The following is a 15,205-nucleotide window of genomic DNA, read 5'->3' on the forward strand; positions in this document are numbered from 1 at the left end:
TTAAATTTAATAAAACAACTACTAAACAACCGTGATGTTTACTTTTTTAATATCCTCCAGTCTATCCTGCTCTGTGGTGAAACCGCTCAGAGCTACAGAGCAACAGAGCACGGCTGATGTAATATTTATAGCCTGTTGTGTATATCTAAATGCACATCTAAATATCATTAAGCAGGAAATCACATGTACAATATCACCTGTTATGGAGATTGAATCAGATACAAACAGAGGAAGAGGAGTGTGTACATGCTCTTAAACTGTTTATTGTTACATCTCTGAATCTCAATCACCACTGAAACTAAAACTCAAATCCCATCAGAACTTTGTTTCCTGTCTCCTGGCTTCCCCCCCTCATCCTTAAAAAAACAGTCTTTGTGGCTTTAGTTAGGCAGCTTAGGTTCAATAAGCAGCAAGCATTTCACCATTCAGTCGGTCTTGTGTACAGAGCTTCGTGGACAACTTTAAATCCTGTGGTTTTCGTGTGGTGTAGACTTAAAAACCACAAGAATGCAAGAATGCATATTCCTGAGGTGATTTACGTCAGTTTTGATGCTCGTATTAATGCACAGGGCTCCTGCAGAGGTTAGTGCCACTTTTTTTCCTGCCTGGCTGTGATCTGTCTCCTACAGGAGGCAGGGACATGAAATGAGGTAAACAAAGTGAAGTTCTTTGAGTTTGTCCGGGCAGAAAAGGAAAAACATGTCAGGACTTTCGTGCCAGGGCAGGTTTTTATGAATGGAAGTTTTTTTTTTCTTCTTCTTCTTCTTCTTCTTCTTCTAACTTTCCCTCTCTCTTTTTGTGAATGAAAAACAACTGGAAAATCCTGTATAAAAAGCCCGCAACCTGCCGGGAGATGATTGGCTGCTGCGGCGCAAGCTCCGCCCACGGTTGCTAGGAGCCCCGGTACGAGGCTTCTGATTGGCTCATACGGGGAGCCGAGACTTCATTCATAAGTCAGTGTATTCATCCGGACAAAGGCAAGAAATTCGAGCCCTTGAAAGAGGAAATCCACCAATCACGAACCTGGTCTGGCCCGAGCGAGGAAAAGCAAGTCTCCCCCATTCTCCCCCAAATCATGTCTGTAGCAGAAATGACAGCACAGCTGGCTCTCAAAAGTCCCCTCACTCCCCATACAAACTTACTCCAACTCACTCCAACCGCTGTTTGTCAGCCATTAGGCGTCGAAATAAGCGTTTTGGTTGTGTTTGCGTGTGACTCGACTAAAAAAAAACGCAACATCTGTTTCCCGTCACTGTTCGAGCGCTGGACTGTTTCCTAAAGAAAGTGGAGCCTGGCAATCTGGGCAGACGTGGCAAAAAGCCCAAGAAACAGGGCCACTAAATAACACCCATAACTCATCCGCGCTTTATGACCCGTCTGATACCCGGTTTTAAACCCAGAAAGCGTGACTCAAACAACACAAACAACCCGAACAAAACTGCACTATTCTGCACACACACACACACACACACACACACACACACACACACACACACACAAAAAAAGAAGGGAAAAAAGGGATAAATAAGTTGCTTGAGGTGTAAAAGCTTCACCTGAAACATGCAGGTAATGTGCATACTGTGTCACACACACACACACACAAAAAGAGAGAGAGAGAGAGAGAGAGAGAGAGAGAGAGATTTGTAAAGAGGGCAGCAGCCCGCTGGGTAATCACTCGCCATCACTTCCCCTCGGCATTTTTTGTGAATGGAGCTCATTATGCATGCAGCCTCCACGCAGCTCCATTCACAAGCAGCGCTCTCCCTCCTCTCCCTGCAGCCTGCGTGGATCTCACTCAACTCTGCCTCAATGACCACAAACGGTTAACGGATGGATTATAAGATGGATGGATATTTGGACCAGCAAGTGCCTTACACTTTAGCAAATGTACGTATGGATGAACTCTTCTGTTACTTCAATGCTTTTTCGCTTGTTTTTTTAATACCAAAACTCGGCTACCGGGCTTTATCTCTCTCTCTCTCTCTCTCTCTCTCTCTCTCTCTCTCTCACTGTCTCGCTTCTGCACGAGTTTTTGTGCCGAAGCAGCTGTGTGTGTGTGTGTGTGTGTGTGTGTGTGTGTTTGTGTTTGTGTGTTTGTGTGTGCGCGCGATAGAAAAACTCTTTCCCACCCCGCTTAAAAACTAACACAAAATCTCCACAAACTAAAAAGCATAGCAAGTGGTGCATTTAGTAATGTTTGTCAGCGGGTTTCGTCCGCGGGATACTTTGGCTGGAGAGCGTGTCAATGTGTGCCAAATGGTCACTTTCTTCAGACGCAAACAGCGCGTTTGTTTTTCCCCAGATTGCCTCCACAACTGAGAAATGTGTTGTTTTCTGAGGAGCTCTTGAAGTTCACCTATAGCTGCAGTAGGCTCTCATTTGTAGCTCATTACAAATTATTATTGTTATTATTATTATTATTGCTGTTATTATTATTATTAGTAGTAGTAGTATTAGTATTATTACTTCTTGTTACCTTTTGTCCAATGTGTCCAAGTGGTGGCTGTTCCTTCACTCTACACACGCCACATTAAACATGGCATTTGCTGTTTTTGACACTGATGTGTTGGACATGAGCAGTTTGGAGTCTGTTTCTCACTTCTCCTCTGTTAACATCTGTGGCTTTTGCAGAAGTCGCATGGAAATGGGCCCCTAAATAGACTGTTGATGGCAGCGAAAAGGAAATACATGGACACAGAATTGCCCCCTCAGGAATCCGAAGGTAAAGTAGTGGAAGCTCACAGTTTTGGCCTCTGGTCTCTTTACATGCTGCATGTTTACATCATGGTGTATCAACCCCCAAGCCGATGTCAGGCTGAGTCTCAGTTGCTGCATTTAAAATGTGATTGGGTTAAGACACTTATTTGTGAGCTGGTGGTCTAACTGGTGGCTTGTCATTCTGCTGTGTACTCATCATGTACTCTTTCTTTTTTTATCTTTCGGTTCAGACCTCTTCCAGGATTTAAGCCAACTCCAAGAGACATGGCTCACAGAAGGTGAGATTTGCCTGCAGGCTGCTTTTCCACTTAATTTGTACTTTACTGTGATTCTGTCATTAGTGACAGTCATGAGGTTTGATGATGTGTCTGTCTGGAAAGAAAAGAGTTGTGAACACAGAAACCAAAAGAAAAATACATGATATTATTTCCTATTTTATTCAACTCTATATATATATACACATATGCTGATTTCCATCATCCATAAAAAGCATGAATGCTTCCAGGTTTTCTGTCAGTCCAACAGCTTTACAACAAAGTTAATGCGCTTTCATTCAAATGCTTTTATAAAACTGTGGCTTTAGTGAAAAAGATGACCTCCTTAGTTTTAGCTGAATCTCATTTGAGAGAGCCCAAACTTTCTGATGCAACACACATGCTCATAAACCATACAACACCAAAGGAAAAAAAAGAGGCCAGAGAGAACACAGACGGGACATTATTAGCTTTGAGCATGTCCTATTTTGGCCATGTTGGCATGTAGCATGCGTGCCAGCCAGCGGCCAATGCAAACAAACAGGCTATTTGGCTTGTGTCACTCAAAGGCACATAGCAATGAAATGAGGCCCAGTCAGAGGCAATTGTCAGCTAGTAGACTTAATAAGTGCAATGATGATGTGAGCCCTAATAGAGTAATTATACTGTATGTCAAGAGGAGGGAAACAACACAAGCTGCTAGTCATTGTGCCTGTTTTTGGTGCTGACCTGGAGCAGGACAGTGGGACTAATGTGTTTAAAGCTGCAAGTAAAAATGAGAACTGCACCCGGAGGTGTGAATGTTGTTGTGTCGGTTGCTTTGATGTGCTTTGATGTTGAGGTTTAAAGGGGAAATGCCACTCATTTTTGGCATTTAATGTGAACCACATCAACCTGATAAATCCTGTTTAAAGTCCCCCGCCACAGGAAAAAAGCACGTCTTGCTTATTGTTCCTTCACTTGGATGTTTGAGCTTCACTGTGCAGAATGATGCATGTGCAGAGTTTGACGTGAGGAGGCTGTTTTCACTGGTCTGCTGAAGGGAGGAAGTTTCTCTGTCCTCACCTTAAATCTGAGTTTAAAGACTGCGTGTACAATCGATTTTGTCACATCACAACTAGTTTGGAAGTGTGTGGTGCCAATATGCGACTTAGCCTCCAGTGCACAATCAGTGAAGTAGGAGACATATTGCCTCTTGTTGTTAAACTTTTGAAATGAACAGTATTTGCATTTTTCATAGATTTTAGATTCTTTTAATGTGGGAGAAGCAGTAGATGTAATTTGAAGAATTTTAAAGTAAGTAATGGAAAAACTACATCAGATCAAATTATTATTCCAAGCAAAATGTCTGGAGGGGATCTGGAGTTGTCATTTTATATTCTCTGTAAATGCTATTCTCATTGGGTGGTGCTCTTATTGTGGGTAATTGGGTAAGTAATCATACTTAAAATAGTGTGTCACCTTAACAGTACAACGAGTCTCAGTATTGACTTTGAGTCAGAGGCAGAATTTGACTACAGCAGATCAGTAAACCAGGGAAGTGAGGCAGTTACAATCAGAGACACTGTGGAAGCGGTTGTCTGCAGGCATTTCAATTGAGCCCACTCCCCGGCTATAGCTGCACTGTTTATGGCAAACAATGCTGTATCCACGTTAGCTTTCTCACCTTTTTCTCATGCAGCGTCAAAAACCAGCAAGTTCACTTCACACCAGCGTCTCACGCAGACAAAGACAAGGGCCAGAGCCCAATAAAACTGCAACAATGGGTGTCGCTTCAAAGTTGGAGCCTATTTGTATTCACAGATTTCACTGTAAAGACCACCCTTAAAGGGTCAGTTCACCCAGAAAAATAACACCCTTTTCTCACTTACCTCTTATAGTCTTTCTGATAATTTTGGTTTTATTTGCCCAGGCTGCAATTTATGCCAAAACCTCACTACAAAATGAATAGAATAGAAACTGAATAGAATTTAGTTTGTGGGGATCAAAGCTTTGAAAAAAAATACATTAAAAGGATAAAAGGAAATAATGGACAATTGGAACTACTTTCTACAAAAGAAATTGTCCTGATAAAAACTGATGATAGTGGAGGACATTGTTTCTGAAAGTTTTTAAACATTTTATAGGTATAAGCTTCACATATTATATTCCATTCACCTCCATTGTACTGGGGTGATGGCAGAAATCACAGACAGTTAAACCACAAAACCTTTGCAAATGAAACCAAAGCTATCTGCATGGCTAGATACCACGGTGGTAAATGAGAAAGTATGTTGTTTTTTTTATAATTTTGTTGAACCAAACCTTTTAGCAGGAGCCGTTATTTCATGTACTAAATTTACAAATTGGGTGGCAGCTTATTGTTGAGTCACAGAACGAACAAAGCAAAAAAAAAAAAAAAAAAAAAAAGAAAAGCTGGACAGAAAGATGGAAGTGTAACTATATCAAAGTGTTATTTAACCCTAAGTACTGGCTTGTTTTCAGCTTCCCCGGCTTAGACCTCTCCTTTCCTGTTGCATTAATTAAAGACCTTATCATGACTGATTGCAGTTGTGAGGGATTCACCAAGATTGTAAAAGCTGGGTATAGCTGGAGGGAGTTTTTTTTTTTTTTTCCGCCAAAGGAGAGCGGAAGCAAGAGGAGAGACAGAAAGGGTGAAGCACTGAATGGCAAGAGTTCAGGAACTTGTCACATCTTGTCTCATTTTGGCCTTTAGGTTTATATGACTGAAGCTGCTTAGCTCCTCCCAGGATCTCCCACTGAGAGAAAAAAAAAAGTCATTCAAGGTGCCTGGAAGCATCGGGGAGAACGTCTGCGCTCGTATAAACACACTTTCTTTCTTGTGCTGACTTGCATCTCAAAGCCCCTGACGAGGTGTTCCTGGAAACAAATCAGATACACATGCAAGCGCTCACATACACACAGGAAAGTGCACAGACGCAAGCACGCAGCAGGGTTTGCGATAATGTCTGATGCTCATCATCCATGTTTCTCTTCTCCTGCCTCTTTATGAGGTCCAGCATGTTCCGTTTTGGACATGTTGAAACAAGTGGAAATGATTGATTGTTGGATCTGCGAACTAAATATCGGCTGCTGCTCTGTCTCATACAGCAGCTTTATTTCTCCCCCCCTGAGGGCGAACCACTGAAAAGTTAAAAGGGGGTAATATTATTATGGTATAGTAGGCCACAGGATGCGGCGTTGTATAAGAAATCGATGTCATTTATCTGAACATGCTCCAAAACGCTGTCATCCGGTTTCCTCTGTACAGGAAGGAGGAGTGTGACGACAAGAAAGTGGATTTAAATTTCTTATTTCCTCTTTTTGTCCTCTGTCTCTGTTTCTCTTTCTCTGTCTCTCTGTTGAGTTTGGGTTTCTGTGTTGGGAATCATTGTCTGGAAACCATAAATGGCAGATGAAGTGAGAGAGAAGAGGCATTGAGGTTGAATTGAGGTTGAGGTTGAATTCTGGGTCAGATTTAGGTTCTTGGGTGAGAGTACAATCACATCCTTTTGGTGCAGAGTCACGGTCGATCCTTCAAATGTCTGCTTTTAGGGAAAAAATACAGAGATGAGTTTTATTATTTATAAAACGGGGGTTGCTTTGTCCACTTTTAGTGAACAAGTGGTGTGAAACTACACACAACATGGTGCCACTTTGTTTTGCATCCCATTACGCCCGTGATTGAGTTCATGATATTTAATGATACCCATCAACTTTTCCCTACCAGTTAGCCTGTACCATGACGTAAGTGCGGGTCCAAAGCAGTGGAAACACTTTAAAAAAACCCAGCAACTTGTTGGGCTGGAGTGGTGCCAGATTAAAAGGTTGCTAGCCCTGTTTCTGCTCTACGTTTTAGGGTTAGGTTGTTAATTTGAGGATAGGCGAACAAAATGCTCACGGCTCAGCGGGTGAATTTGACCTCCTCACCCCTTGTAGGGTGTTGGCAGTCAAATGATTTGGGCTTTTCTAACCTGCTTGTGTGACTCAGTGTCCAAAGCTCCAAAAGGACAAGTGTGAATGGGTTTGGATTCCTAAAAAAAAAGGCTGTACAATAGTGTCTGTCTAGCTCTGCTGCACCTGGGCTTGGCATTACTGATTGTGCTTTTTCAGTTGCATCCTAGATGAGTTTTGTTATGAGAGACTCTAATCAGGGCCACTGAAATTGTACACCACTGCAGGTCATTATGTGTCAGATCAAGATATCACACACCATATCACTATATTGACTCGTCTATTTTTACAAATCATTGTAAGCTGGCTATATGTTGTCTCTGTCACACTTACATTTATGCATCACAGCGATTTATATAAGCGGATATATGGACTTTTAAGTAGTGTGATCGAATCTTCGTATAGCTGTAGAAAACCCACTAATTCACCACTGATTGTGGCCATTTCACAAGGAGATCTAAGAATTGCTTTAACCTTAACTTGCTCTTGTTTCACTTCCCCACTCCTCCTCTTGATTTGAGGCTGCTTTCCTTGTTCTCGATTGCTCAAATAAGATGAAATCCAGACTACTTTTAGATTGTTAGACAAGAGTCCCTGAACATTTTGGTACGAAGAGAAGTTGAATCTGAATAGCTGATTCGTCACAGCACTTGACAAATTTCCTCACTTGTTTAGCCAGAACAGCCTGTTTAGTCTGTCTGGCTTTCTACAATGGAATAAAAAGAAACTGGTTAACAGCTGGGGGTACAAACTTGACCGTGGGTGTACAGATAGCTGACTAGTTTGAGTTGTCAGAAACTCTAAAATAGGATGTATTAATGGACCTGTGGGATTACTACTAGAATATGGCTTTCTGACCGTAAGGACTGAATCAACTGTCAGTCTCTGTCTTTATTTAGTTGCAAAAGAATTTGTGATGAAAAGCATTGTTGTGAAATAAAACGGTCATTGGGGAAAACTGGGTTGTGAAATATAGAACTATTTTATTGTGAAAGAAAGCAAGAGCTAAAAAAATGATTTATTTCATAATTTCATGGTTATATTTCTGATAATTTATTAATTGAATTGAATATTGAACACTTTGGGTCTCTACACGAAACCAGGCTGGCAGGTTGACATCTTTGATGCCATTCAGGTGCTCCATGTTCTTGTGTATTGTTTCTATGGGTGGACAAAGTGCTGGCATTTTGCTGCAAAAATCATGAAGTGAAGGTCACTTGAAAGAAGAAAAAGACAGAATGAAGAAGGAAATTAGGGACATAGAAAGGTCAGAGTGGTTCTAAATGTAATAATAATGTTTTAAGTTATGCTTGCTCTTTTGTTTCTTCTTATTTCAGCTCAGGTTCCTGACAGTGATGAGCAATTTGTTCCTGATTTCCACTCTGAGAACTGTGAGTACTCCACTTTCAATTTCTGTGTCCTTTCATTGTATGTGTGTGCAAATGCGCAATATGTCTATCTATGTCACTATATCTAAATATAAATGTCCAAAAAATCTGATTTTCTAACCATATATTGCACAGATCAGGTTTTTTTAATTTATTCAATCAAGTAGTGATCCATGCAACATACAGAGCTGTGCACATTTGTCCAGTTGGCCCAATCATGTAATTCCACCTAAAGTATGCATGTCATGAGAAAGTGAGGACGAAACCAGCGGTCAAATTTGGGCTGTGAAACCGCCAGAGGCTTAGGTGGGGATACTGTAACCCGCTGATGTTACAGTAATCTCTTTGGCAGACAAAGCTATGCAGAAACAGAAGGCCTAATGAGCCAGTCATCATGAAGTGAATTTGGATGCCGGCATTATGTGCTGCCGTCATCCATTTGCATGCCTTTGAAAAGCTGAATGGGGACGGCCCAGGAAACCAGTAAAAAATTATTCAGGGCCCAGGTACAAAGATGGCCTTTTGTGTTCATCGGAAGGTGTAAAATGGAAAAGCAAATTCCTGGGCAGCACAACTGAGCGGCTATTTGAATGACTTTCCCTTTCTTGTTGTGTGTCTTAACAATGGCGATTCAGGATCTGGCTGGGAGTACGTGTTGCTCTACAAACAGTTTTTTTCTGTCCCATTCAACACACTGCAGGCATCTCCATCTTTAGCAATGACACTGAAATGCTTGGAAACGTAAAGAGAACTTGAAATACCTCAAGCATAATCTCATCCCCAAAAACTGACAGCTTTCAGTCGCAGTCAAAGGCACTTCCTCCCGTTGAAACCCATGTGTCCTTTGTGTGTAAACATCATGTGATTTAAGCAGCTCTGAGTCACAACTGGTCAGCCCCTTGGTGACACATGCCCTGTGCAACATTGTCGCTGTCTGATGGCCAACAATGTGGAGGAGGAAGTGCAGATGAACCCCGGGGCACGCAGAGGCCATGTCTACTTAACCCCCTGACCTGTCAGCCAATCAGCTGTCAGGCCTCTGCTAACGGTTGACCAGGGTATGATTTGCAGGGTCACGGGGGCTTCAGTTTGACGGGCAGCTCACTTACACGCGGTAGAGACACTCCCGCGTTGACAGACAGTGTCCCTGCTGGTCCCAGTCAATAGCCACAGAGTCCAGTCAGAGCGTCTCTATTCAGCTTTGATTTCTGGAAAATTGAAGCTGACAAGCAACCATAAATAAATTCATCTTTGTGTTTGTTCTGGATTCTGTATGTGGTCTATTAAAAGCATACAAAGGCTTATCTTTTCCCATACTGAACGAAAGGCACGCTCGGTGTCTGGCGTACTTTTGAAAACAGGTGACTCACCTGTTTTGGAAACTCTAGCACATAAAAAAAGAGCATAAAGCAAAGCCCTACTCCCAGGTGACCAGAATATAATTGAGGTTTGCATTGAAATCGGCGCCCTGGTAAAAATTAAACATTGTTGTTTACTGAGTCAGGTTGTTACCTGCATGGGTGTGGTGTTGACGGAGAGGGGAGAGACGGAGAGAGGGAGCCAGTGTAACAGCAAAAGAAGAGACACTAAAAAACACTGGGACATGTTGGAATGCTAGATTAAGGAAGAGGAGGGGCAAAGGAGGGATTGTGCAATACCTGCACATCTGGTAAATCTATCTCATCTGGTCCATTCTCCCTGTTCACAGCTAACAAGCGTGCTCTGTCTGCAGGCTGCCATTGAGGGAAGGTTACACAAGCATGCAACTTTTATGTACTTGCTGACCTGCCTGTGTGTGTGTGTGTTTTAAAGATAATTGAGCCATTGGTGATAACGGTGCACCATTGTTTTTTCAAAAATGTGACTGGCCCTGCATGGAAGCCCTAAAAAGAAGGATGTGATTTTAATCTCGTGCTCATCAAGAGGAGGGGAGGATTAATGTTTGGTTTTCGGTGCTGACAGCACCTTCGGGGGTTATCCTGGCCTGACGCTAGGCTGTCGGACTGACTCCTTTGTCTGTTTACCGCCTGCGGGGACGAAACACATGGAGGTGTCAGTCAAATTTATAGTGCACATACTTAATTAAAATAGTTTGAACATGTCACTACTTTACTTTTTGTGTCAAAAAGCACTAAAAGGCCTCAGTTGGAGCGTTTATGGAGGCACTGCCTGCGCCGAGAGCTCGTTCTTCTTTGTCCAAGTATGTTGTTTACACTTGGAGCAGCTCGAGAGATGTGACCCATTCATAAATTTTCTTCCCTGCGTGCGTAAGAGGAAGTGTGCCTCTCCCTCCCCCCCTCTCTCTCTTTTCTCTCTCTCTCTCTCTCTCTCTCTCTCTCTCTCTCTCAGTCAATCCTCCGCCTGCTCTCTCCTTCAGTCTTCATTCATAAAAAAGCCCTACAGTACTACAGATCCCCCCTCTCTGACAACCCCCTCCTCTCCAAGTGGATACTCCAAACCCCTCCCTCCCTTCCTGTCTCTGTACAAACTAAGTCGAATTTAAAAATCTGGACCCCCCCCTTTCCCTTTTCTCTCTACCTCTCTCTCTGTCTCTCTCCACACACACTTTGAGTGTTCCAAGATGTGAACTAATCCAGCGATTTCTGAGCTGTGTGGGACGATTGTTTAGTTTTGTGCCTTGCAGTAATTATATAGGAAGTTGTGGCTATAGAATGCCGTTACAGTGCTTTTCACAGAGCAAACTTTAGCAAAGAAGAGAAAGCAAGAAAAGAAGGAAGAGAACGGAGGACAGGAAGCAGGAAAATAAAATAAGAATATAAACACATGCTTTGTCAAAATCTGCATCCTCTTTTTGATTTTTATTTGATCCTGATTGTTTTATGGGTTGCACAGTCTCCATTTCTGTCAATTTATTTGAGTTTTTTTTTTTTTTTTAATGCTTTGTGTGCAACAAGATTTATTTTATTTTAGTTAGTATACAATGCAGTGGGGCTGCACGAGTCATTTCTTGATTAATCATTTGGTCTAAAAAATGTTGATCACAGTCTCCTGAAGTCTGAGGTGACATTTTCAAATGACTTGTTCTGTCCAGCCAATAGTCCAAAACCCAAAGATATTCACTTCACTATCACATCAGACAAAGAAAAACAAAAAAAGATTTTGTGGTCTCTAGCGTTGGCGTTTCAGATTGCCACCAACTGAATACAGCTCAGTCTTCCAAGTGTGTAGGAGAAACTGTGGTGGCCGCAAAACCCATGAAAACCGCGAAAGGGTTTTTCTAGAGCGTGTTTGGTTTGTCCATTTGTCCACTGTAGAAACATGGTGGTTCAACGTGGTGAACTCCATTGAAGGCCACTATAAAAATAGCTCATTCTAAGGGAACAAAAACACAACAATTACTAAATTCAGGTCATTATACACTAATGAAAACATGCCTATGAATATTATAAATTACATTTCTGCCAATAGATCCTCCTAAGTGTTACACACTAAACCTTCAAATGATTGACTGATAATCAAAAAAGTTGCTGATTAATTAAGAAAGAAAGAAAGAGAGATGCATTGAAAGAAAGAAAATAACAAGAGAAAGGAAAGATTCCAGTAACTCGGCTCTAACCAAATCCTCCCAGCAGTGTGTCTCTCTGGCTCTGTGTGTTCTGCTTTGTCATGAATTCACAGCCTTCCTCTTGTTTGGGTTGTTTTTCTGGATCAGAACTGGCCCAATCAGGCCCTATTTGGAGCATGGGGCGATGGGTGAATTGAGCCCCTCCCTCTCCAACTCCCTCTCTCCCCTAAAGAGAAACATGCAGCTCTGTGTTCTCCACTTTCCAAAATACAGCTGCTATGCAACAAAGTGCGCAAAAACAGCCAGGTGCCTGCCAGATATGCACGGATACCGCTCGCTTACTCGCTCCAGGGGTGGCGAAGCTTGTGTTTGTTGCGCTGTTTTGTTTTGCTTATGAGTAAAATGGTTGATTTCTCGTATGTGAACAGATGATTTCTTTTGACAGCCTCACATCCACTTACTCATGTGCACACAAAAACACACTTGGCCTGGTGAACAAACACACACACACACACATACACACACACACACACACACACACACACACACATACACACACACACACACACAAACTTCAGCCCCGCAGTTTTATGAATGGGTTGGTTGTGAAAGACTGGCTGAGGCAGCACATTGAGTTAAGGGGAGTGAACCGTCATTCATGACATTGGGGGACGTTATTCCAACACTAACAACACCTATGAGAGGTACCGGCCTTTATCTGACTACAACATTTTTTCAAGATCCAAGCTGTATTTGTCTATTCATGCTTTTATTTGCACTTCTTTTCTTCTGAGTAGTTGCTATCACTTCTTTGGTTCCCCTTTGAGTTTCAGCTGAATTTGTTGTCAGATTCTGAAAAAAGCACCACAGTCATTTTTAAAAGTTACTGCTAGTTTACAACATTATTTAGTCATCTTTAGTCAATCAAATTCAACGAAAATGGGTTTGTAAAGGCCAGGCATGTTGAGTAATAGGCATTTAACAGCTTCCAGTGGGGCAAGTAAAAGCTGTACTTCTGCGTGTTGATTCAGAACAGCCCTGTCAAAGCCAGGGGGCCGCGGGGATTTGAGCCAGGCAGCACAGCCCGAGTGTCAGCAGCATAGCTTTGTGAATGGACGGCAGTGTGTGTTTTATTACAGGAGAGTGAGGGGAGGTGTGTGGAAGGAAAAGAGAGAGTGTGTGTGCTAGTACATCCCTGCGATGCTCATGCGTGCCTGTGCATTTCTATGTCCCTGTTGTGTTTACTCCAACGGGGACGACTCTGCTTTCTGCAGCTGGAATGTTTTCTCTTTTCGAAAGCGAAGCGCAGACCAAAGAGGGGATCAGATGCTGTGAAAGAGACGGGGCGAGGCCGTAAAAATAACAGTAGTCGAACATGAAACAGTCATTTATAAGAAGATAGGGGAGTGTGTCAACCGTGTCCAGGTTGGACATCTTGCCTGTTGAAGGTTAATCCCAGTTTACAAAAGCGGGGTCTCTAGGGATCTAGTTTTGGCCATAATTTCTATTGGTGACTGAAGATTGTTTGTAAGTTAATTGGTGAGATCTGGAAATGTGGAGACTTTGGTGAAAAGAAGTCGGACAGTTGTGAAAGGTCAGTCAGGTTGTAAAGGAACCCCTGGTTAGCCAAACTCCGTTTCAACCATCCAACACAGTTTACAGACGGGCTATCTTGTTCAGTTTTGATCAAATGTCCATGCACAGTTTTCCGGTGCAATGAGGGATTATTGGGGACATGTGGCGTATTCATTTTGGTTTTGATAATCTGGCTAGATTGAGTCTAAAAAAGATAGTTTGCTTCACATAAAGCGCTTGTTGGATCATAAAACAATGCCTGAAACTTCTCTCACCCAGAAACCTTTCTGATGTCTGAATTGAGCGGGTTGCGGTCAACAATTTTTGTAAATTATTTTTTTTAGTACATTTCCAAACAATTTGACATCCTCTTAAGGCAGCGACTGGCCAGGTCTGCAGAGGTGTTTAAGTGGGCAGGATTTGAACTTTTGCTCGTGTCGCTTTTCATAAGTGCAGCACCATGAATGCCTTTTGAGCAAAGACTATCTGAAAGTGTGCGCCGTTATCCTCATTTGAACAACCGATTGTACCTCGCCCTTTTCTGTAGCTTTTCACCTCTTTCATACCAGCAATGAACACTTCTGCCTTCAGATGAGGTTGGACAATGAGTGAAAAGTACAAAATAGGCCTTAAACCTTTCTGATTGTCTGACCCCTCTGACTTTGTCGTAACAGTGTCACCGGATGTCACCGGATTCATTATTTTTAGTCATAACTGTTAAAAATGATGGCCATGAAGCGGAATTATCCTTTAAAAGCGGTTTTTGCTGTCCTTTCTTGCCCAACCATCATACTCTCATCTCACTCTGTTTTTCCACTTATGCCTGACAGTCCAGCACACACGCATATCGACACACAAACCGCACACTGCACGTGAGTGGAGGCGATGGCTGCAGAGGGTGGATGTATAGTAACCTGCTGACACAGACCAGTAGGTGTGCAGAGTGAGCTGAGAGCCAGCGTAAGGCCGTATCGATCCTCGCTGATCCAGGAGAGGAGTAGGAGGAGATGGAGAGGGTTGATAGATGACTTGATAAAGATAAAGCACTGATAAATCAGCATGAAGGCTGAAGGAGAAGGAGAGGGGTAAGAGCGGGTCAAACGTGCCGTGAAGCATTACGGTAGAGATCCTGATCGAGAAACTGAGATAGGGTGGGGGGTGGGCGAGAAGAGCGGGAAGAACTGTGGATGTGGCATGTGCGCTGATAATTCCAAGCAAGGTGTCCCGACCTTTCTGTGTGTTATCTCCTTCTGATAAGGCAGATTGTGCCTAGGAACAGCAGCTTGAAACACACGTACAGGCACGCATTGCCACACAGGCGAACAAACAAATGAAACACTGCACATGCAGACCCCTCCCTCACATCCATGATACCCTGGTGGGCAGTGGGAGCTCATTATATCATTTCAGTAACAGTGTGGGGGTGGATCGATGGCTACATTAAACATTAAGAGGGGACAGCTATATTGGGGGCTGAGGGATTGAGAGTGAGGAGTCAATATTGTGCCAGATTAATTACATCCACCTCTCGCCTGTGACGGGCTGTCCCTCTCGCAGCACATGTCCCGGGACAGGGATGTATTGTATTAGGTCCACTAAACAGCAATGGAGCAGTGAGATTTATGACTGGTCAATGGCCATTTATAAAAAGCCAACGCGGCACAATTGAAAGTGAAGTGGACAATAGGGAAAACGCGAGATGTCAGAACACTTACCGATTAAAACTGTGAACCCTTGGTGCTACCAAGACCATGGAAATATGAAGTGTAGTAGTATATTTTGAGTATAAT

General features: G+C 42.7%; 1 protein-coding gene across 2 annotated transcripts in view; it reads left to right on the plus strand.

Moving 5' to 3' along the window:
- The first annotated feature begins 1,670 nt into the window (after nt 1-1,670).
- etv4 (ETS variant transcription factor 4) overlaps nt 1,671-15,205 on the plus strand; it is a 31,695-nt gene continuing 18,160 nt past the window's right edge. The window contains exons 1-4 of one of the 2 annotated variants that reach the window (XM_051418241.1): nt 1,671-1,887; nt 2,632-2,722; nt 2,949-2,996; nt 8,264-8,317. In XM_051418241.1, the coding sequence (XP_051274201.1) occupies nt 1,831-1,887; nt 2,632-2,722; nt 2,949-2,996; nt 8,264-8,317 (250 nt within the window). In that variant the 5' untranslated portion in view covers nt 1,671-1,830. Of the gene's footprint in view, nt 1,888-2,170; nt 2,368-2,631; nt 2,723-2,948; nt 2,997-8,263; nt 8,318-15,205 lie in introns of those variants that run through there. The other variant, XM_051418242.1, reaches the window with a different exon arrangement.

This window comes from Dicentrarchus labrax, unplaced genomic scaffold (genome assembly GCF_905237075.1).
Source record: "Dicentrarchus labrax unplaced genomic scaffold, dlabrax2021, whole genome shotgun sequence".
Lineage (NCBI taxonomy): Eukaryota > Metazoa > Chordata > Actinopteri > Moronidae > Dicentrarchus > Dicentrarchus labrax.